The sequence below is a fragment of the Musca domestica genome, unplaced genomic scaffold, assembly GCF_030504385.1.
Source record: "Musca domestica strain aabys unplaced genomic scaffold, Musca_domestica.polishedcontigs.V.1.1 12, whole genome shotgun sequence".
Lineage (NCBI taxonomy): Eukaryota > Metazoa > Arthropoda > Insecta > Diptera > Muscidae > Musca > Musca domestica.
The window spans coordinates 7,743,148-7,768,318 of NW_026712155.1; the positions used below are offsets into that span (position 1 = coordinate 7,743,148).

General features: G+C 35.7%; 2 protein-coding genes across 4 annotated transcripts in view; one reads left to right on the plus strand and one right to left on the minus strand.

Moving 5' to 3' along the window:
- Window positions 1-1,858: 1,858 nt before the first annotated feature.
- LOC101894477 (protein NASP homolog) lies at window positions 1,859-24,949 on the plus strand. Its single transcript, XM_005178096.4, has 5 exons — window positions 1,859-2,024; window positions 19,992-20,785; window positions 20,842-21,001; window positions 21,065-21,342; window positions 23,975-24,949. Exons 2-5 carry the CDS (start codon window positions 20,051-20,053, stop codon window positions 24,239-24,241), a joined length of 1,440 nt encoding a protein of 479 aa, XP_005178153.1. The 5' UTR covers window positions 1,859-2,024; window positions 19,992-20,050; the 3' UTR covers window positions 24,242-24,949.
- Window positions 6,049-25,171, minus strand: part of LOC101894639 (uncharacterized) — a 101,410-nt gene continuing 82,287 nt past the window's right edge. For all 3 annotated transcript variants that reach the window (XM_059118145.1, XM_059118146.1, XM_059118144.1), the window contains exons 6-7: window positions 9,588-9,725; window positions 6,049-9,521 (exon numbers count right to left, since the gene is read on the minus strand). In XM_059118145.1, coding sequence (XP_058974128.1) covers window positions 9,241-9,521; window positions 9,588-9,725 — 419 coding nt within the window. In that variant the 3' untranslated portion in view covers window positions 6,049-9,240. The remainder of the gene's footprint in view (window positions 9,522-9,587; window positions 9,726-25,171) is intronic.

The window sequence follows — 25,171 nt, forward strand, 5'->3', positions numbered from 1 at the left end:
GCGTCACTTAAAACGAATATATGTTGTTCACATCGAACGTGTTTGAATTTTCTTATTCACAGACCAATAAAATATATATATATATATATATATTTACATTCCACTCAGAGGTAACACTCGATATTCGGTTTTTCATAATTATTGTTAGATTTTTGAATGGAATTTAATTATCTGGACTTCGATATGTAAAGTTAGGCGGTAGAATGGCACAATTATAGAAGGTAGAAAAAGCTATCCCCTGAATACAATTTTTTTTCTTTTGGTGCCCTTATTATATCAAAACATACACACATTTTGAGTACTGTTTTTAATAAAAATACAATAATTTGAAATTATTTCAAATTCGATTGCAAAATAAATGCATATTTTCGTCGTTAATGGGCAAAACATTGTACAATTTTGGAATAAAACTGTATAGTCCTACTATTTTATGTTCAATCTTACCCCAATATTCCATTCTTGTTTCTCGGATTTTCCCAATATAAAAATTTTGTTACAAAAATGAAAAATAAACAAAAGCAACTGTTGCATTTTTAAAAGTCTATTTGATACTTTAAGACTCCAGCGCAGAGTTGCTTGTCAAATTTTTCGTATATCTCTATATAATGATACCTTCCTTTTTATTGCATTTTAAAGATTTTAATCAGTCTTTCAATGGATTTTTTCTGAATTCGCTGTGTAAACTCGTAAACAGTTCTTTACAATTTATATTGCATCCATGGTACAATGATATCAAGGTAGGGCTATGATACCATATGATTTCAATTTTTTTATTTTCTAGGCTTAATATGTCATCTTTATTTGTTTATGTATGTGTTTTCCTTTCAATAACAAAAAAATTGTTCAGAAAATATTCAAATTCGGGTGTTTTCAAAATGTTTATTTCAACTTATGCATCGACAAAATCTAGAGTTTTTGTAGCGAAATAATCCTTTAGAGATATATAGTACATGATTTTGAAAAGAAGTGTTGACCTTTCATTCAGCTATCGCGTTTTTTCAATTATTTATTCAAAAGAAATGCAACAAGTTGTTTGATTTTTTATTGTTTTGATACTAAGTCTGACATTACAAGCCAAACAGGTAGACCTCTATACCTGCAATTTTTTCAAAGTTGACCTACCTTCTCTTCATTGTACCATGGTACCATGATTGCATCTACATTTTTTTGGATATAGAAAATTTGACTGCATATACCTGAAATGCATTCCTCAGTCCAGTTTAAATATGATAGAAGCAAGCATGGTACAATGAAGAGAAGGTAGGTCAACTTTGAAAAAATTGCAAGTATAGAGGTCTACCTGTTTGGCTTGTAATGTCAGAATTACTATCAAAACAGTAAAAAAGCAAACAACTTGTTGCATTGATTTTGAATAAATAATTTAAAACCGCGAAAACTGAATAATAGTTCAAAATTTCTTTTCAAAATCATATTCTATATATCTCTTATGGTTTATTTCGCGACAAAAACTGTAGATTTTGTCGATACATATGTTGTAATAAGCATTTTGAAAACACCCGAATTTGAATATTTTCTGAAAAATTTGTTATTATTGAAAAGAATACGCACACATAAACAAATTAAGTTGACATATTAAGCCAGAAAAATAAAAAAATTGAAATCATATGGTAGTTCTGCCCTACCTTGAATTCATTGTACCATGGAAGCAAGCAAATGTACATTGAGTTAATATCCACGCATTTTTCTGCGTGCATGTACAACGTACTTACGTCAACTATACGCTTGCACGCTAAACAGCGAACAATTAACATGGTGGCAACTATACATTTATTTTCACAAAGAAATCACCCGGTGTGGCAACCCCGGTATGTAGTGCCAAAAATTGCAACATTGTATTGAGCCGCCATGTTATTGTTGTGAACATCAGTCGCAAAAAAGAATTCAGTGCATTGCGTTAGTCAACGTTTGTCGATATTTGCAGTACATTGGTTAAAAAAATATATATAATTTTAAGAAAGTGTTAATATATTTGTGGAAGCAAGCCGAGTAATTCTTCTATTGAGGTGAGTGGTCAGAAGATATGAATACTAAGACAAAAATCTTTAGGGCAAAATATTGAATTTGGCGTGAAGTCTATTTGTGTTGGAATGATTTCAACAGAAGGCACCATGAGACAACAAGGGACGCAGCAGAAGGTTTTGCTGTTAAATTAATGACAAGTTGAATGAACCCTGTGTCATATATTTTATATTTACAATGTTTCTGTAAGTGAGAATTTGCAATAATTAATGTCCTTTGGCATCTTGTAATTGCATATAGAAGGATTTTTATAAAATTCTGTGCATTTTTGTTGCTTGCACAAACATGAAAAAAGCTGTTGACAGCTGCTTGGCGCAGTCTGTAGAGTTAGCCGCAGCAGCTGCGTCAACCGCATGCCGGAACATATTCAGTCAGTAGTTTTGCGCCTTTTTTTGCAGATGCTTTTCTGCAAAGTTTTTCCATAATAAAAAGACGCTGAACAGGGTTACCATGCTAATGCTTCGACGAAAATTAATCATCCAAATTTTTTGGGGACAAACACATTGAATGACCGCACGTCGGATCTGTTTATTGTGCGTTAAATGGTAACGAACCTGTAGCGATGCGGTTACTCTTCTTTCCCCACGCTCGCTCGTGGGCTTGTAACAATGTCATTGCACTTTATCGTGCATTTTTAATTTTGTCCAACAAATACATGCAAAATAGGTTTTTCACTTTATTGAATTTTTCTCTGAAAATTTACATTTGTGTGTGGTTAACACATCTGTAGGTAGAATTTATATGCATTGGGATGGATGGATGGATGGTTAGCTGGTTGATTGGCGGTAGAAGATGTAGGTATGAACTTTTTGTAAATGAAACACGTTTTGATTTTAACTCTTGTATGTGAACTCATTCATGTTGTCGATGTATGTATGTGTGTGTGTATCTGTGAGTGTGCAAATGTTTGTAATCATGTGAATGCGTTTCATGAACAAACACGATGGGAAAAACACCGGCAGTACATTGTAATTTATTTGAATTGAAAGCGGGCAAAGACACCATTATTTTTTGTTTTGAAAAATATTTCGAATACTTGATCTTAGTGACAGTGACACCGCTATATACTCCTTCGAATAGATGTAAATATCGGTCACTTATGTAAAATTTTGATCAGTCAGTCCTCACGTTATGTGGATCGTTTTCGGAAGGTCACGGTTCGGAAGTTGTATTCAAATTATCGATTTCTTGGACCCGGATTTTTATAAAACCCTCAAAAAGTCAAAAAAGGGCCCATTATGAGGGTCTACAAAATTGATGGCAATTTATAGCTGACACTCTCACCTTTCCAAAATGCTACAATTTGTTCTAATACCATTACTGAGTCCTGAGATATGGGTCTTTCCATCCGCATAACCCGATTCTAACCAGTTCCCTAAAATTATGTTTTCAATAAATAGGTTTTTTTCCTTTTAAATTAATTCCGTTTCAGGACATTTCAAGCCATGTCTGTATGTCATTTATACCCTACACCACATAGTGGTAAGGGTATTATGCGTTTGTGCATTTGTTTGTATCATGGAAGGAAGCGAGATAGACACATAGTTACTTGTGAGGATCTTCATAAAGTCACTTTCTGAGTCGATTTATGCATGTCAGTCAGTCTGTCCGTCCGCTTCAAATATGTATTCAACCGATTTCGTGTGAATTCTGCACCAAATGGACAACGTCAGTCCAAATGAACTGAATTTTGGCATATCCAACCAAATTCAGTACAGAAGTAAGTACATAATATTAGGAAAAACTCGGTTCATATATAGCTATAGCTCGCATATATATGTTTCATCCGATTTGGGATTTAAGTCTCTTACAAGCCTAATATGCACTCCACAAGAATAATATTTGGTACCAGATAACTTAATGATCTCAAAACTACCTCTGTCAAGTTTTATCGAGATCGGACCAGGTTAGGATATAGCTCTCACATATATTTTTGTTCGATATCAGGTTTATTGTGCACCAAATGCCTAATATCAGGCCAAATGGACTGAATTTTGGCAATTCCGACTTAATTTATCCTAATATCAAGTGCTCCAAATTTTGGTTAAAATCGGATAAAGCTATAGCTTCACAGATAAAGCTATAGCTCCCATATACAGGGTGAGATAAAAAACTGCAACAAAGTCAAACGCCAAATTTTAACATTCTTTCTTAAATTTCATTAAATGAAATGTCGGAAATAGCATCAAATTTTAGTGTAAGTTTAGATTTGTTCGAATTGGTCACCTTTGGTACGAATTATGGACTTCAAACGGCCAATGAAACCGTCACACGCTGCCCGAATGTTGCTCTGCGGTGTTTTTGGCCCATTCCCGGCGAAGGCTTGCTTAAGATGATCGACACTTTGGTATTTTTTAGTACCAACCTTGCTTTCCAAAATACTCCAGACACAATAGTTCAACGGATTGGTATCCGCAGATTTTGGTGGCCATTGTGCTCTGGAAATGAAGCGAGGAACCTTATTTTGTAACCATTCTTGCGTGGCGCTTACTGAGTGCGATGGTGATGAGTCGTGTTGAAATGTCCAAGGTCTGCGGCCAAAATGCTTGCGTGTCCAAGGCTTTAATACACCCTCCAGAACATCGGCTGTTATGGCGCCCTACACCGTCACCATGGCCGGCGCTTGAGTTTTGGTGGCCAACCGAAGGTGCACATTTTCAGCTGACCTCTTTGGCAAGTAAACACGATCATTTTTTTTTGTTGTTGTTTACAAACTGCTGGACAACGAATGTTTTCTCATCGGAGAAAACCAAATTTGGCAGTTCACCACTTTCGGCCTAGCGAAGCAACTCTGAGTCTATTTTCTTTCCTTTGCGGTGTAAGTTCTTGCACTTTTTGGAAATTCAATGGCCTTAACCCGAGCTAGTTTTTCAATATTTGCCGAATGGAATATTGCAATATGTTCAACTAACGAGTCATTTTTCGGCCACTGCGACGATGATTTCATCAAGTCGCTTCTTTACTTTTCCAACCATTTTTGTTGGTATTGATGTTTTCTTCCGTCCACTTTCTTGACGTCGGGCTACGCTACCAGTATCACGGTAACGAGCGATGGTACGAGTCACAAAAGATTTATTCACATTTAAATGCTGGAGTGCTCTAACGATAGCGACTTGTGGTTTTCCAGCTAAATATAAAGAAATCACACTATCACGCTTGAATTCCATCACGAATAACCTTTTCTGGAAAATTTTCACCAAAATGCTTTTGTGCGCTTGTAAACAATATAATGAGCTGTCACTGGAATAATTTTAACAACTATCGGACGAGTGACTTAGAAATGAAATGACAGCAGTCGGAAATTGGTTGCAGTTTTTTCATCTCACCCTGTATAAACAGTCATATGCTGAGGGAATATATCTGCTCTCAAAGCAACTGTTTCTTGGAGTTTAATCATTAAAACTCATGTTGCGAAACTGAATTCAATTTTCTGTTATTTTAAATTGTAGAGTATTCTTCATTACACTTTCCAATGGAACGCTTCAATATTGACAAATAGAATAAAAAAACACAGTCGTTGTCGATTTTAATTACATGAAATAAATTCCACTTTTATTTTCAATAGATAATTTTAAGTTTTTGTTTTTCTCAAATTTTTGTTGGTTTATTTTCTCTTAAGGCAAAGCGTTTACATAAAAATACATTTTGTTAATTTTTTATGGTTTTTTGTTATTTTGTGTGTTTGTTTTGTTGTTTTTATCAATTTTACTTTTATGTATAAATAAAATGTTTTTTTTTATTTTTTTTTTTTTTGGTTTATTTGTTTAAAAAGCAATAAAAGCATTGCATTTCAATTCATCTTATTTTTCTTTTGTAACAGAATTTGTTGTTTTTGTCTGTCAAAAAATAGTTGTGTTTTTGTCGTATGTATGTGTTTATAATTAATATTTATTTCTATGCATTGTTATATTTAAGGTTTTTATTTTTAAAATATAAACAATTATTCAATGGGGGAAAATGATTATTAGAGGAGGAGGAGGGTGTTCGATGCTTTGGTATTTTATTTAAAACAATTTTTGCAGCAAACAAAATGGAAAATTTTTGTAATTCAATTTTATTATTTTGATAATATGATGAACTATATAGAGACAATCTGCATTTAATTACATTGGAATAGACTAGATTTGTTTTTTTTTTGTTTTTCTCTTCTTGTTCTGGGAATATTTAATAAAAATATAATTATTTTCTTTGAGTATTTCTTGTATAGTTTTTTTTAATAAATAAGTTTTTGAAAAATAAAGGCCTTTGATTCGCTTTGGTTATAGTTTTCATTTTTTTTGCACACAATAACTTTGTTGCACATTAAAATAAATATTAATGAATATTAAAGATAGTTGAATAATAAATACATTCGATATTGATAGAGCTTTAAGCAAGAATTCTATTTGGGTTATTGTTGTTGTTTTGAGTATTAAATCTATATAAAAATTTGCAAAAAAAAAGCTTATACAAATTTATGAAAATAGCTTCGTTTTAATTTCGAATTTTGTTCACAGAGGTTTTAATTAAATTTACAAGGCATTTTGTAGAGTTTTTTGATAGAGTTATTTGTAATGCGGCATATTTAAATTGTTGAAAACTATGAGATAAGGTTACATTTAAAGTATTTGAGTTCAGAACACAGAAACACCTTTGGCGAGGAAGTCAAAATGAGTAGTCCCAAAAAAGAATTTTGAAATGATTGATGAATAGTAGTCGTACTTGCTTTGAAAAATATGAGCAAATATCTACGCAATTTTGAATACCTCTTGCGGCAAGAAACATTGCCTATATAGGTCCCCGTGTCGCCATATAATACCCATAACTACGACATCTCCCGATATTTGGTATTTTAATAATTTTAGCCACATTTTCCAACAAAAGTGTTCAGGCACTTAGAGTGTGCAATGCGTTCTATTTCCTGTAGCTGCTGAACGTTGCTAATCTAAAATCACTAATTCCGGTAGCCCCCCATTTAAAGGTATCTCCGGATACACATTTTCCACGGGTTTCATAATGGGTTCTTGCTCCAGCCCCAGAACATTGAATAGTTAGGTCCACAATATTCGGTATTTGGATGATCCTAGTCACATTTACCCACGAAATTATTTCAAATTTGGTATTTTAGAAGATTTGGCGTGGAATTCCGGAACAAGGTGTCCAAAACCCCGTAGTGTGAAACAGGAAGTTCTCCGGGGTGGGTGATATTTCTGAAATTGTATAACGTATACCTTTCCAGAATTCCTTGCCCATAAAGATCTTATGTTTGTTGATTGGTTTGCGGAGATGAAAACAGAGGTGAATGTACAGGTCTAGAAAAATATAATTCTGAAGGCGAACTATTCCAAGATTGTATGGATCACATTTGACAGCATGTTCAAATCAAAATGACCAAACCCGCCAGAATGCTGCCCTGAGAACTGGAGCCTCATCATAACATCAGTGGTCCATCTACTACATGCCGAAGGCCCTCTCTCCCGTTCGTCAGTATAATCATATGGTTTCGTTGCAGTACCTGCTTGGGTGTTATCGTTGGTGACACCCAAACCAAGCGTGTCAGGAAGGACATACATGATCAAGAGAGGGAGGTCAACACGCAGTGGAAGAACATCCAAACCTGCCAGAATGCTGCTCTGAGAACTAGTGCCTCATCATGACACCATCTACATGGGGAAGTGAATATTCTTCCCGTTCGTCAGCATAATCATATGGTTTCATTGCAGTCCCTGCAGTACCTTGGGTGTTATCGTTGGAGACATCCAAACCAGGCGTATCAGAAAGGACTTATATGATCAAGAGAGGGAAGCCAACACGCAATGGAAGAACATCCAAACCTGCCAGAATGCTGCCCTGAGGACTGGTGGCTCGTCATGACACCAGTGGACCATCTACATGCGGAGGTGAAGGTTCTTCCCGTTCGTCAGCATAATCGTATGCTTTCGTTGCACTACCTGCTTGGGTGTTATTGTTGGAAGCACCCAAACCCGGCGTGTCAGGAAGGACATACATGATCTAAAGAAATGTAATGTTACCTTTAACTTGTAAAAGATTTAGAAAACCCAGACGGCTATAATTTTTAATTCCATTGTGTGTACCTAAAATAAATCTTCATAACCAAGGTTAAACCGGAAAAAAGCTCTAACGTTAACATGCCCCAATATAGACTTGATTCATACATGAATGTTAATAAAATACCCAAGAATTTCACGACAGATTCCTGCTTGAGATATTTCCGATATCTAGCGTCCATTCCTAAGCCCTCCATATTTTTAAGAGCATTACGGATCTTAAGTTAAAAAAAATATATTATATTTTATTTAATAATTATTAAATACGTTCCAAATAGGCCTGCTATGGACCAATTATCAATTATTTAAATATGCCGCATTGTTATGTTAAACATTAACAATATAAATTGAAATATAAAGCTTAAAATTTAAATAAAAGTATGTTAACAGATTAGTTTCAAAACGTTTGAATAAGCAAATTGGTTCTTTTGTTGTTTGTGTTTGTTAATTTAAAATTAATTTTTGTTTTAATTTTCGTTTTTTTTTTTTTTTTTTTGTAAATATATAATTGATGCAGTTGAAGAAATTGTGTTTTTTTCTTGACATCCACCAAGGACTGCTGTTCGTTCGTTCGAAAGGAAATTTAGCTTGGCTTTTGGCTATACTTTTTACAAATGTTAATAGATAGTATCTCTCTAGCATTTCAGGCTACAAATTGTTGCTTGGATGATGTTTTGTTTTTTTTGCTAATTAATTTGTCATAAAATTTGTTTTTGTTTTTTTGGTTTTGTTGTAAATTCCTCTACCCAAATACTTAATGCTATTGAATTGTTTTTATAGAAGTTAATTTGCTGATTTTTTGTTTTGTTTTTCCTCTGTAAATGAAAAGCTTATTTAATAATATAATTCCCATTTTGTTGTGTTTGTTTGTTTTCTTTCGTCTTCTTTGTTTTGTTAATAAATCTTAAGGTACTCGAAAACTTGCATTGATGAAAATGGCTTTCAAAAACTCTCATCATCAATCCATAAACTTTTTTCCAAACATTCTGCTTCTTCTTCAACTGGCAAAAAATAAGTGCTGAAGAAGAACACAGTTTATTTTAAGTTCTTTTGTTCCAAGTTCAAGCAGAACTTTGCAACAGAACTTTAATCTCATAGAGTGTACTGGCTGTGGAAACCACACCTTCTGTATGTGTTATGGGATTGGTTGTCCTTAAATCATTAACGTTGAAAATGGATTGTAACGCATTATCTTTGATAATAGTATCCACAAAACTGAGGTTATGGCACACAAAACCACACCACCCCAGCCCAAGTCCAAACTCCAGGATGTTAGAAATACCCGGGCCCCCAGTAAGTTCTTGGCCATAATTGCCGGTCCTCCTGGGCGGGCCACAATGCCATCCACTGTGCCATCATAGTCACTGTCCAGCATGGGCCTTCCTTGTTGTCGCTTAAAGTGTATTATCATTAACGTGAATAATGCAAATAATGCTGGAAAGAAAAGGAAATATTTAATAAGTTTTCTATTCTGGATTATTCAAGATATAACAAACACACCTGCTAATAAATACATAACTCCCGTTATCAGAATTGCACTTATCTGCCGTTGACAAACCCCAAAGGCCCCCACCAAAGCTGCACTGCCCAGTATTATCAGGCATACCAGTGAACAGGAAATTGACAAATTTTGCATTCCTGAAAATTTATTCAAATTATGAAATAAGTTATGAGATATTATTAATGTTTTTTTAATTGATTTCTAGAGTAGTTTCCATTGGCTATTACATTGGAAATCTGAAAATTAAAAATTGAATTAAATTATTTTAATTGAAATTTATATACGGGCTAAGGAATTAGGATGCAAATAAGGAGGAGCATATCTTATTGCTGTTGTCGAAGGTGAAGGTATGTTTTTGGTGATTCATGAAACTTTCTATACGGGTGAGATGAAAAAACTGCAACCAACTTAAAATTATTCCAGTGACATCTCATTATATTGTTTACAAGGGTACGAAAGCATTTTGTTGGGAATTTTCCAGAAAAAAAGTTATTCGTGATGGGAATCAAGCGTGATAGTGTGATTTCTTTATATTTGGCTGGAAAACCACAAGTGGCTATCGTTAGAGTACTCCAGTATTTTAATGTGAATAAATCTTTTGTGTCTCGCACCATCGCTCGTTACCGTGATACTGGTAGCGTAGCCCGACGTCAAGGAAGCGGACAAAATAAAACAGCAACATCAGCAGAAATGGTTCGAAAAGTAAAGAAGCGACTTGATCGAAACCCGCGTCGTAGTGGCCGAAAAATGGCTCGTGAGCTGAACATATCGCAATATTCTACTCGGCAAACATGGAAAAATGAGCTCGGTGTAAAGCCATTGAATTTCCAAAAAGTGCAAGATCTTACACCGCAACAGAAAGAAAATAGACTCAAAAGAGCTAATGAGTTGCTTTGCTTGGCCGAAAGTGGTTAACTGCTGAATTTGGTTTTCTCCGATGAGAAAATATTCGTTGTCCAGCAGTTTGTAAACAAACAAAATGATCGTGTTTACTTGCCAAAGAGGTCAGCTGAAAATGTGCACCATCGGTTGGTCACCAGAACTCAAGCGCCGGCCATGGTTGTTGTTGTTGTAGCAGTAGTGCATGTGTGTGTTTGTGTTCTGCTAATCTGGTTCCAGCTCCAGGTTTAGAAATTCGGCTACTTTAACGGGCTGTAGCCAGAGATCCTCTGGAGTGAGTTGGGTAGATTTGGCTGAGCAATTAAAAAGGTGTAGCGTATTGTGCGGGCCTGTATCGCACGCCGGGCAGGCATCACGCACATCTTCATCAATTCGTGCCCAATACGAATTGAGGCGACTACACCATCCTGAACGCAATTGCGCCAAAACTACCCTGGTTTGTCTAGGCAGCTGACGTTCTTCGGCTGCAATGGATGGGGGGTGGACTCCGAGGACGGCATTCACTTTATAACTGCTCATAGCATCCGCGACTGCATCAGTGTGAATGCCACTCAGACCTGCCTGATAGGCTCCTTGATCTAGAGTCTCTCTCTTGTAGCGCTGGACCTCCCTCTCTAGATCATGTATGTCCTTCCTGACACGCCTGGGTGGGGGAGAGTTATCCACCATATGATGGTTGGGATGACTCTCGCGGTAACACCCAAGCAGGTACTGCAACGAAAGCATATGATTATGCTGACGTAAGGGAAGGACTTTCGCCTCCTCATGTAGATGGTCCACTGGTGTCATGAGGAGGCACCCTGTCGCAGTTCTCAGGGCAGCGTTCTGGCAGGTCTGGATATTCTTCCACTGCGTAGCACTAGTATTCGCAGACCACACTGGAGCCGCATAGTTGACCACAGACCGACCTATCGCGTTATAAGAGGTCAACAAGGTTTCTTTGTCCGCACCCCAAGAGCTGCCGGCTAGCGCCTTGAGGACCTTGTTCCTACTTTTCATCTTGTCGCAGATAGCTGTGGCTTGCGCGGACGACTTGAACATGCTGTCGAACGTTACCCCAAGAACCTTGGGCCGGACATGGTGATGGTGTGGGCTGCCATCACAGCCGATGGTGGTCGCTCTCCGCTCGTATTAATCGACCGTGGCATCTGAATAAATGCCGAATATTATAATGTTATATTATTATAAATGTCGAATATTGTCGATCACCTCCAGCAAGCGCTTAGACGGAATGGGCCAAAATGCCGTAGAGCAACATCCGGGCAGCGTGTGACGGTTTCATTGGACGTTTGATGGTATTTCCGAAATTTTTTGCATTCATTCAATAAAATTTAAAAATAATATAAAAATTATGGCGTTTGACTTTGCTGCAGTTTTATTATCTCACCCTGTATACAAAGGTCAGCGTTTTCGTATAGCCCCCATATAACGGTACCTCCCGATATTCGTTTTTTTTATAGTTTTAGCCACATATTTCCACAAATTTGTCTAAAAATTAGTATTTGTAGTTCGTTATGGGTTCGAACTCCAGTGGCGGAACATTGCATACATAGGTCCACGTTTTCGTACAGTCCCCATATAGGGGTACCTTCCGATATTCGATATTTTGATAGTTTTAGCCACATATTTCCTCCAATTTGTCCAGAAATTGGCATTTGTAGCTCGTGATGAGTGTCAGAATATTGAATATCTAGGTCCACGGTTTTCTATAGCTCATATATAACGGTTCCATCGAATATTCGATTTTGTAATAGAGTTGTGTGTGAAATTTGGTATTTGTCCATAAAATTGTCCGTATTGGTTCTAGTCATCCTAGTCACTTTCACCCACGAAATTATGTAAAATTTTGGTATTTAAGGCTCGGAATAAAATTACAATCGTTGTAGTAGAAATTTGTCTATATAGGCCCTTGTTTTATTATTATTGCCCCCCATATAACGGCTCCAACAATTCTCCTACCGATCTTACTGGAGTTGGAGGTTTGAATCCAGATACTTTTGCATACAAATGTTTTCTTTTTTTCTTACCCAATGGTGGAAGGTATTAGAAGTTCGGCCCGGATTTTTGGCTATGACTTTTTACTTGTTAAACTTTTGCTTTGAATCTAAAATAATTTGGAAGTTTTAAATTTTGTTCCAAATATTGGTAGAAAATTTTGTTTATTCGCATTGCTGCGGGACTCAACGAATCGTTACCATAATCCTTGGCGATATAATAACACGATTTTGTTTTTTTTTTTTTCGTGAATCGATAACTCTTCGCTATATAGATAAATCAATCGCTATTAGAAACTCCCCTTCAGAACACCTCTGTAAACCAAGAAATTCTTGTACTCAGTATGAGGAAATTGGATATGCTATTCCTGATAAGAAGGCTGTTTTAAATTGATTTGTATTTAAAAGATTTAAATTTAAAAATATATATTTTTATGAGATTATAGGCTTGACAACAACACCTTCGACAACTGTAATAAAGAAATAGTATTTTATGATTATAAGCCACACATTTATTTAAAACAAATTATATGACAAACAGACATATATTGTGTTGATAGTCATATAGGAAATATAAATTTGATAAGGTGTTTTTCTTGCAAAGTGGCTAAGAAATAGAAAATCTGTGGAGTTTCTACCAAAAACAGTGCGGTTTATAAACGGACGTTTATGGCAAGTTATTTTTATATTTTTAATGAAATTAATTTTGTATATACATTTTTTTTATTTATGGAGGATGAAAACTAGAAGCAGCAAGGCCAGATGAATATGAAAATCTAGAGGATGATAATTGCATGCCAACAAAATTGGAACAAATCAACAACGCTATTGATTATTGGCTAATCCAAATGATGCAAATTTAGTTGCATAGATCAAGAACGTCAATGTGACCTGGAATTTTTTTATTGGGTGGTGAAGGGAAACTACTACACTTCAAAGGTTTACACGGAAAATTGTTTAGAATTTAAATCTATAGTTATTTTATGGACTTGATATTACGCAGTGTTACGCATAAGAGGATGCATTACTGCAATTAAATGGAATGCATTCCCTTAGTGTAATTTTCATTAATTCCTTTTTTTGTATTTTTTGTACACTTGACCATATTCATTAATGTCAACATCAATTCCCCCAATTATCTTTTTTTTTGTTTTCAAACTCATGATCCTTTCATTGCATATTTCCCCTTCCCGTCTTTCATTCCATCGAGGAAGAGCAGCCTGCCTAGTCAGCCAATGTGTTTTTGTTGGCCATCAAACATAATGAAATGTTGTAATTGCTTTGCTGCATAACCCAAATAATGGCAATTGTGGTGCATTAGCTGTACAAGTTTAATCATGCGGGTGGACTTTTATGATTATGGTGATGGATGGTCAGGTTTGTGGGTCATTCATTCACACAGCCACCATTAAATACATATGTAATATTTTGGTTACATAAATTAGAATTTAATTGGTATTGTGGTTATAACCATTATATTATATTTTTATTAGGATTTCGGGCCATGGGGATAATAATGTGGCGGTCATTGTATATTAATAGGGTTTCGTTTAGGAAAAAATATTAGTTAAGGTTATTGGATATTTACAAATTATACCTATTATGCATGTTGTTTTTATTCCCTCTACCATACATAGTATATGGAGCGTATACTAAAGTTGTCATTCCGTTTGTAACTCATCGAAATAATATTTAACAAAGTATATATAGTCTTGATCAGCGTAAAACTCTAAGACGATTTAGCACTGCCCGTCCGTCCGACTGCCCGTCTGTCTGTCTGTTGTAATCCCGCTGGAGTCAAAACTAATAATGATAGGAAGCTAAAATTTGACACTGATCTGTCTTTTGTCTGTGCAAACTGGTCAGGTTCGAAAATGGGCTATATCGGTCCACGATATCGTAAAGTCTCCATATATCGGTAACCACGATATTCTCCCATAAATAAATTCACTGATATCCGTTTTATTGTGCACCAAATGGTTAATATCAGCGCAAATGGACGGATTTTTTACAATTCCGACTGAATTCATCCAAGAAACAAGCACCAGCACAAATTTGTTGAAAATCGGTTCAGATATAGCTATAGCTCCCATATATATGTTTTATCCGATTTGGTGTTAAAGTCCCTCGCATGCGTAATTTATTTATTTTATTTAAATTTTATCGAGATCGGTTCAGATGTTTATATTGCTCACGATATATGTAATGTCAGCCCAAATTAAATAGTTTTTTTTTCACATTCTGTTGCAATCCCGCTGGAGTCAAAACTGATAATGATAGGAAGCTAAAATTTGACACCGATCTGTCTTTTGTCTGCAAACTGGTCAGGTTCGAAGATGGGCAATATCGGTCCATGATATCGTAAAGTCTCCATTAAACGGTAGCCACGACATTCGGTATTTTGACGATTTTAGCCAAATTTTTCAATGAATTTTTTGAAATTCTGCACAAGGAGTTCTCTGAGAGGAAATTGTCTATATAGGTTCAAGATATCGTATATCCCCCATTTAACTGTACCTCCCAATATTCGGTATTTTGATGATTTTAGTCACATTTTTCAATGGAATTGCTTAAAAATCCACACAAGGATTTCCTTCTGAGTACTTAACCCTCGGAGAGAGAATTATCTCTATAGGTCCACGATATCATACATCCCCCCCATATAACTGATTTAATGATTTTTACTCACATTTTCCAATAGCAGAATTCTACACAAGGAGTTCCCTCTGAGTACTTTACGCCCCAAAAGAGTAATTTCTATATAGGTCCACGATATTGTATAGCCCCAATACAATGGTGGCCCCACGATATTCGTTATTTTGGTGATTTTACCCACATTTTCTATGGAGTAGTCTGAAAATCCACACAAAGAGTTCCCTCTGAGTAAATTTTTCCCCCTGGAAGAGAATTGTCTATATAGGTCCGAGGTTTTAGTATAGCACCCATATAACGCTACCCCGAGATAGTCGAAATTTTCGCGACATTATTCACCAGAATTGCGTCATCGTATCGTATTTGAAGTTTGTAAAGGTTAATACAAATTGTGACGGAAAATTGTCTATGCAGGTCCACGTCTTAGTATAGCACCCATACAACGATACCTCCCTTCATTCGGCATTTTGAAGATGTTAGCGATCTTATTCACCGGAATTGAGTCAAATGTTGTATTTGAATTTCGGAATCGTTACTACAGCCCATGACAAATTACATATCCAGCACCACGTCTTCGTATAGCCCACACATAACGGTGCCTTCCTTTATCCGGTATTTGGATGATATTAGCAACATTATTCACCGGAATTTTTTCAAATTTCGTAAATTTGCAGATCCACGTCTTCGTATATCTCCCCCCCCCCAATAAAAAAAAAGTTCGGCCAATCCGAACTTAGCTACTTTTTTACTTGTTTTGACTAGAGTATGGAGAAATGGTGAAATGTGGCTAAATGGTCAAGTGTGCCACAGAGATTTTAATGTAGTCATTGTGTACTAATTTTACAAACAGTTAAGTTAATCAATTAAGCCCATTTAGCTGGAAGATGGAATATGAAGAAGTGCTAAAATGATGTGCCTTAAAATAACTTCAACAAATGTCAAGTGCACCCCAGGACTCCACAATAGAAGTGTACAATACAAGAAATACAATACCAATACAAACTTTGTTTTCACTTTGATGAATAAGCTAAGCTTTGCTTTTAAAATCATTGAACCATACATGAAATTGAACTTTAACAATATGTTTTGTCGCGGGAGAAAAACAACGTGTTGTGTCACACACACACACACACACACAAATAAAACAAGTCCTTGATATTTATTCGCTCCATAGAAGAAGAAAACAAATCTGTGCACATTTTAGGTTAACAATGAAACCAAAAAAAAAAAAAAGAGGAAAACTTCTGGTGGGGAAATAAAATTGAATTGAACGATGGTGGCAGTGCAACAAAACAGAAACCTAAAAATGTCATTTAGTTTTCTCTTTTATGGTTTTGATTTTGATTTGTTTTGGCCTCGATTTTGTTTCTTCTTCGAACAAGGTCAATTTATTATTAGACATTATTTATTTTTCTTTATTTGGACGATTGGTGTGTGTGTGTGAAATGAGAACTTCTAGATGCCATGACTATCTATGGCGAATGACTGATGCTGTGGCCGTAAGGATCATTAATTATTCTAAAATGACATGTTTCAATAAAAATTGGGCGCCAAAAGATCTGTAAAGAGGGGAGTTACAAAATAGAAATAATACCGTAATTTTTCGAAATAAACGCGGATTCTTTGAGTTTGGAAGATTTTAAAGGTAAAAGAAAAATAAATGTGAATTTAGATATTTTGAAGGTTTTTTTTTTAATTTTCGCCAATTTCAAGATAGTAAAACGAGGATTGTATAACAAACGTACATAACCTAAAAAAAAAAAAACAATAAAAAGACATTTTTATTTCTTTTTGTCCAAAACGAACAATTAAATTGCTAGGATCTAAAATACAGAATAAAGTGATTTGTTACACATTTTTGATGAGACTTCATAAAACCCTTTTTTGAGGATCTAAAAGGATAATAAACGAGTATTTTTGGGTATCTAAAGGAGATTTTAGCAGATTTTTTAAGAACCCAAGTAAGAAAAGAATCTTGGATTTTTGGGATCTTTTTTTTGTGTATTATTAGGAAAATGAAAAAAGTGAAATTTTAAAGGATTCTATGCGGATCCAAACTTTTACATATTATTTTAAATGAGTTCTGGAATATTTCAGATTTGTAACGACTCTATTTCCAGCTCGCTGCGTCCAGGCAGATTTTTTTTTAATCTGTGATCAGAGTAAAGGAGACTCATTTTTTTGGTTGAGAATCACCTTTTTTTTATTGGGTACTATTCAATTTTGATTGAGGTTCTAATGGGCTTCGCATCGAGACCTAGAACGGAACGCAGCCACTGTTTGCGTTTTTTTGGGGCTCGTCTGGGGAATATAAGTGACCTACGAAACACGCTTATACGAAACTACTTGACTAGAAATATAAGTGACGTACGAAATAACAAAAAGCGTGAAGAATTTTAAATGAGGATCCGGAGAGAATAAGATACTCGATTTTTATACCCTGCAACAAACAGTGGTAAGGGTATTATGTCTTTGTCCATTTGTTTGTAAAATGGAGAAGGAAGCGATTAACGGATCAAATTTAGATATAGCTACCATATATTTTCAACCGATTTCAGGTTAATTGTGCACCAAATGGCCAATATCAGTCCAAATGACCTGAATTTTGGCACATCCGATCGAATTCAGTGTAGGAACAAGTACATCAAATTTGCTGAAAATCGGTTCAGATATAGTTATAGCTCCCATATATTTGTTCCGCCGATTTGGAGTTTTAAGTCCCTCACATACGTAATATGCACTCCACAAGAATGATATTTGGTAGCAGATAACTTATGTTCCTCAACAATACCTCTGTCAAATTTTATCGAGATCGGATCAGATTAGGATATAGCTCCCATATATAAGCGCAAATTGCCATTTTTTTTCCAATTCCGACTGAATTCTTCCCAGAAACAAGCACCAGCACAAATTTGGTGAAAATCGGTTCAGATATATAGCTCCCATATATATGTTTTATCCGATTTGGTGTTAAAGTCCCCCGCATGCGTAATATGCACTCCACAACAATCATATTAGATGCCGGGCATCAGATACTGCTCAAAAATACCTCTGTCAAATTTTATCGAGATCGGTTCAGATTTTTATATTGCTCACGATATATGTAATGTCAGCCCAAATTAAATAGATTTTTTCATATTCAACAGAATTTTAAGATTTTTGTGAAACTCGGTCCGGTATGTGTATTGCTCCAATAAATATTTTTTATGCCCTCAGTCATATGGCTAGATAGGTAGATAGGTATCATATGGTACGGCCAAAACGTGCCTCATCGAAATAACGGTGTTAGACCCCAGGTCTCTTTGGACCAAATCCGTTTTAGAACATTTGGAGTCGATCTAGCGATGTCCGTCCGTCTGTCTGACTGGCTGGTGCGCACCATAACTCTCGAAGGGAGTATCTGATTTGATTCAGACTTGGTACATCGTAATATTATTATCAAACTTAGATCAAGTTCGGAGATGGGAAATATCGGTCCAATCCTTCTGGTACCTTCCGCACAAAATGTCAACATTTTCAAAAAAAAAAAAAAAATAAATAAATAATAATAATAATAAAATAAATAATTTACTGCACAGAAAGAGAAAGGAGATTTTGCTCCAACTTTGCAAAACCTAATATTGGGATGAGTGCTACGTCAGGTGCAAAAATGGACTATATCGGTCCACTCCATACAGTACCTCCCCCCACAAAAGGGTCAACATTTTGAAAATTATAACGCTTATAAAATGTGAAATAAGTGTCCGATTATCTTCAAATTACACACATCACAATATTTTAATTATAACCCTAGGTCAGGTGTGAAGATGGAAGGTATCGGTTCACTCCTTCTGGTACCTCCCCCACAAAGGGTTAAAATTTGGACTATTCTTGAAGCTCATAAAAGGTGAAATTAACATCATATTCGATTCAGACTTGGTTCATCTCAATATTTCCATCAACACAAGATCTGTTACAAAAATGGTATATATCGGTCCATTTCTTCTGGTACCTCCCCCACATAGAGTTCAAGATTTTTGAAAAACCACTCTCCTCCCAACTTTCTTCAAATTTCACACATCCATTCATTGGTGGTGAGATATGTCCATGGCTAGACACGACTGGCATGTCTTTGTTTTTATTCCCAATATTTTGTTTTTATTATGTGTGACCTCAGACAATATTTTACGTTAGATATTGAAGTCGAGAAGTCACACAAACACACGCTTAATGCGAATAAACTAAAAATAGAAAAAAAAAAAAGGAAATGGAAATGGCCTTGGGTGGTTGGATGTCGATTGACTACAAAAAATAAACTATTTCAAGCATATTCTCTTTGGACAAGCAAATTAAAGAATTACTTTTAAGCCACAGGTATTTTAATTGGAGGAAACACAAGAGGTCAACACCACGCACACACACATACAAATTGTGGCCATTAAATGTAGAATGCAATATGCAGGTTATTGAGGGAGGAAAGCATTTTACTTTAACACTACAGATTCACAAGCTTCAAAGGGAATTATTTCAAGCGGCATCATGCAATTATTTCGGTTTTATTATTGCAAAGCAATAAATTGAGTAAAAAAGAAAATCTCTTATATTCTCTAAATGATTTTTGTTGGGTGATGTTTTTTTTTTTTTTTTGCGGTACAACCTACGTGATGAAGAGCCTTTCTTTATCTTCTTTTAGTCCTTTGGAAAAGAAGAATTCAAAAGAAGAGGATTTGTAAATAAAACACTACGAATTTTAGTTGTTGTTTGCCATGAATTTTGTCGCTCATAAAGTAGTTCGGTGACATGCATGTGGTAAAATGTCGGATCAAGACTATAAAAAAATAATTAAAATTCTTTTGTTTTTCGTATTTTCTTTTACAGAAATTTGTATTTATCCTCCTCTACATAAGTTGAAAGCTAACAAAACACACATAGACAAAATGTCGGATGAAAAAACTGCTGCTGTTGTTGCTGAAAGCAATACCACCACCAAGGAGGAAACCACCACTCCTGTCCCTGATGCCACCGATGCCAGTTCTACTGAAAATCCTCCCACATCTGAAGCTGCCCTTGAAAGAGAACGTTCTGAGAAAATTCTCAAGGCCAAAGAACTCTACAGTCATGGTTCACGTAATTTCCTGGTCAAATCTTATGCTGAGGCAGCTGATGAATTGAGCCAAGTTTGTGCCCTTTATGGAGAGTTACATGGTGAATTGTCCGATGAACTGGGTATGCCCTATTTGTTGTATGCCAAATCATTGATTGCCTTGGCTTTGGATGAAAACAAAGTTATCGATGTCCCCGATGAGGAGGAGGACGACGATGAGGAAGAAGAGGAGGTAGAGGCGGCTGCAACAAACGGAGATAAGGCCGAAGAAAATGGCACAAAATTGGAGACAATTAAAGAAGATGGGGCCGTAGATTCTACAGAGAAAACAGCAGCAGACAAGGCCAGCGAAGAAAAGCCCGAGGAAAAATCCGAAAAAGCCTCGGCAGAATCAGAGGTTAGCAGCACAGAAGAAAACAAAGAAAAGGCGGCTGAAGAAGAAAGCAATAAGGCCACAAATGGTGTAAGCACCAATGGCACGACTGTGGTGAATGATGGTGAAAAACCATCCACATCAAATGGAGAGACTGGCGAGGATGCCGTCGATGAAGAAGACGAAAATGAGGCGGTAAGATCTTGCTAAAATTTTCAGCATGAATAGTTGTTAATTTTATTCGTTTCCAGGCTTCAAATCTCCAATTGGCTTGGGAAATCCTGGAACTTGCTGCCAAAATCTTTTCACGCCAAGGCGAGGCTGGTCGTGCCAATCTAGCCGAGGTCCACACCGAATTGGCCAACATTGAATTTGAGAATAATGTTTTGGATTCGGCACGTGAAGATTATCGTAAGTAGTTGGTGAAATTTAGTAATTTTATGTTTTGTTATCATCCCACTATTTGTTTTGCAGAAAAAGCCTTGACAATCTATAAGGAGTTGCCCACAAACTATCGCCGTGCCATGGCCGAGATCCACTATAAAATTGGCTTGTCTTTTTTAATGCAACAATCAAATAAGGAAGGCGCTGCCTCTCTAAAGGAGGCCTGTAAACTAATTGAGGGAGAAATTGAGGAAATGAAAGCCAAACCCGATCTTAGCGACAAGGATAAGAACAATATCCAGGATATGGAGGAAACAAAACAAGAAATCGAAGCGAAAATCGTTGAAATTGAAGAAACACAGGCTCAGGTAAGATAAATTCGAACACTCTCGGAGAAGTTCAAACTTTTTGAAACATAAGATTTCTACTATTTTTAAATATGTGGAAGACCCAAACAAGTTGACATTTATTCCGACTATTCGTCTGTTGAAATCAGGATAGAGCTGGATCAATTAAATTTAGGGGTTTGAAGATTTATTGATATTGTTCTTAGCATGAAAATGGAAAATATCGGCCCATATTTAGGTATTAAGGATGCCTCCCCAAATCTCCAACCAAATCTGGTTAATTTGCTATTTTTCTGTGGGTAGGTTTACCCCTCGCAAAATATATTCGGTGTAGGTCTATGTTTATACTCTACACCACATAGTGGTAAGGTTATTATGTCTTTCTGCATTTGTTTGTAACATGGAGGAGGAAGCGAGATAGACACATGGATACTTTTGAGGATCTTCATAGAATAACTTTCTGAGTCGATTTATGCATGTCAGTCCGTCTGTCCATATATTCTTGTGAACAAAATGCAGGTCGCATTTATTATCCGATTGACATGACATTTTGCAAATAGTATTTGGTCCAAGGACGAACCCTATTGAAATTGTTGATGATCGGATTAGATATATAATCGGATTAGATATATATCTTCAACCGGTTTCGTGTTTATTGGGCACCAAATGGCCAATATCAGACCAAATGACCTGAATTTTGGTACATCCGAAAGAATTCAGTCTAGAAGTAAGTACATCAAATTTGATGAAAATCGGTTAAGATATTGCTATAGCTCTCATACATATGTTTCATCCGATTTGGGATTTTAAGTCCCTCACATGCGTAATATGCACTAGACAAGAATGATATTCGATACCAGATATCTTATAGAGCTTGAAAATACCTCTGCCAATTTTTATCAATAATGGTTCAGATTTGAATATAGCTAAAAAGCCCTGAATTCTGGTACATTCGACCGAATTCTGTCTGGAAGCAAGTACATCAAATTTGGAGAAAATCGTTTCAGATATAGCTATAGCTCAAATTTCCAATGTTTTATCCGATTTGGCGTTTAAGTCCCTCATATTCGTTATATGCACCCGACAACAATGATATTTGGTACCAGATGTCTTGCAGAGGTCGGAAATACCTTTGCCAAATTTTATAGAGAATGGCTACGATTTGGATATAGCTCCCATATTTATCCTTAATCCGACTTCAGTTTTATTGTGCAAATAATGACTAATTTCAGCCCAAATGGAGCGAATTTCGTTATATACGTTTCTATTTTGTGGAACTCGGCTCCGATATTTTTTTAATATAATATAGCAATATAGTTGGTATAAAATATTAAAATGCCTTCCTCAAATTTAGTGAAAATCGATTCAGAATTGGATATGCCTCCAATATATTATTTCCCTAAAAAACAAACTATAATTACTCTAAAGCCAAATGTTGATAGGTGGTAAGATCTATTTCAAATAAATTATTTTGTTACGGGAGCTCTACTAAATAAGCATATGGTCGGCCCCGCCCGACTTTTGACTTTTCCTTACCGGTTTAATATATCCCCCATTCAGCAGTAGCTATTGATTTTCGCAACTTTGGAGTTTTCTGCCCAATTTCCAATCACATCAGCTGTAATTTTGTCTGCAGGAGATATTTTGTCTTGGCCCTTTGCTGGTCCTCTGTATGTACACATTTTTATAGGACCTATAGGTCTTATGTCTATAGAAAACCTGTGGAAGATTTTCTATCTGTAGAATACCTGTATCAGATCTACTATCCATATCAAGTATGTAGAATATCCTCAATATATAGAAAACCTGTTAAGTATCTTATTTCTATAAAAGGTCTGTACCAGATCTTCCATCTGTGGAAGGTTCTTTTATATGCATATGTATAAAGCATCCATAGCATGTATAATGCATCTAGAGGGTCTTATGTCTTTAGAAAACCAGTATAAAATCTATGGGAGGTCTTATATCTACACAAACCCTGTAAAAGATAATTTGGAATTTAGACTTTAGTCCACTCAAAAATATGCAATGCAATTCTACGTTTTTTGGTACTTTGTAGGATTTTGCCCCACTTTCCTGTCAAATCAGTTGTAGTTGGAAATTCTAGGTTTTCAGTGTGTAGTTTAACTTCCTTCTTGAAATCCTGAACATTTAACGAAAGTTGTGCTGGAAATATATTTAGAAGAGAAGATCCTTCTAACTAGAGCAAATACAAAACGCAGATCTATGAAGGATCTATCTTGGGGGTATCAATAAAAGGTTTTCTACCTTCAGAAAATCTGTAGAAGGTCCTCTATCTTTAGAATGCCTGTATGAAACTGTCTATAGAAGACCTGTAGAAGTTATTTTTTCCAAAGACATGACCTGTGAAGGTTCTGCATAGGGTCTTCTATTTCTATCCGCTAAAGGGTGGAAGGAAGAAAAGTTTAATAGGTCTGTTAACAAAATATCTTTTCTTGTACTTTCTCTCAACATCATTTATAAGAATTCGTTCTCGTTCTCCACTAATAAACAAACGTTGTTTTTATAAAAACAACAATAAAGAGATTAAGCCTGACCATTTTGCAACAACAAAATACTATAGTATTCCGAACAAACAAGCCAACACTGTTAAATTAATATTTTGTATTTTTCACCTTATTTTTTTTTGCAGAACATTGCTGAAGTGCGGGCAGCATTGGATAGCTACATTAAACCCATGAGTAGTGGAGATGTCGATGCTGGCAGCTCCAAGTCCGCTAACGCAACTGGAGCTGCAACTGATGGCGGCGCTATATCCACATCAAGCACTGCGGCGGCAATAACTTCATCCAAGCCTACAGATATTTCACATTTAATTAAACGTAAGAAGCCCGAGGAGGGTACATCTGAAGCCGAGGCAGCTGTTGCTTGTTCACCGGCCAAGCGTCCGGCGGTATAATTAAAAGGCCTAGCATAAATTAAGTGCATTCCAGCAGCAGCAGCAACAACATTTGGCAAAAAATGGCCTCCTCCCTCAACTCATTGTAATCTGTACCACGTTGTCCACCACAGGCCACCTTTGTATCAACTTTTTCCTTTAAAGCTTTTTTTAACATGAGATATTTTATTTTCCTTTGTTGTGTCCAGAGACAGGACCAAACTACCTACCACAACCTACTTACACACACCCACACATTTACATATATATATTTTTAAGTCTTAAGTTGAAATTGTTTTCTTTTATCTGTTACTCGGTTGTATCGGCAAAATTTATGTTCCTGCACTGAATTCTGTTTTCTCTTTTCTTTATGTTTTATAAAAAAATATACAAAAGAAGAACTTTTACGCTCAAACTTTCTTTGCAAATTAAGGAGTATTTTGTTTTGTTTGTTTCATGAGCATTTTTCGTATTGTATGTCTATGATGCCCTCATTGAAAAAGTTTTGTTTTATTTTTGCATTTTTTTTTTCATTTTTTACTGCCATTTTTTAATAACTGGAAAAATATAAATAATTTCTTTTAGTTTCCTTCCCCTAAATTTCATCTCAATTTTCATGAAATGCCCGAGAATTTCATTGATATTCATGTGAAAATTAGCTTCGAGACATTTTGTTTCCCCCCGCACATTCGAATCTAAAGCTTGAAGCTTAAAACTCTCATTACAAAACACATAGTATTTAAGGTTACCTCTACTTATACAATTAAACATAAACAAATAAAATAAAACTTTTTATTCATAAAAAAACCCCAAGAATTTTAAATTGTAGTTTTTTTTTCAAAATCCCACAGAAAAATATTCCTTGAAGTAAGAGCGTAGCAGCGGAGATGGGTGTGGGTATTATTATCTTTTCTTCACCTTCAAATTTTACCACATGCATGTCACGACGCA

Coding starts and splice junctions, on each gene's coding strand:
- LOC101894477 (XM_005178096.4), top strand. CDS start 20,051: ATGTCGGATGAAAAAACTGCTGCTGTTGTTGCTGAAAGCAATACCACC. Junction 20,786..20,841: donor AAGAAGACGAAAATGAGGCG/GTAAGATCTTGC, acceptor ATTCGTTTCCAG/GCTTCAAATCTCCAATTGGC. Junction 21,343..23,974: donor TTGAAGAAACACAGGCTCAG/GTAAGATAAATT, acceptor TTTTTTTTGCAG/AACATTGCTGAAGTGCGGGC.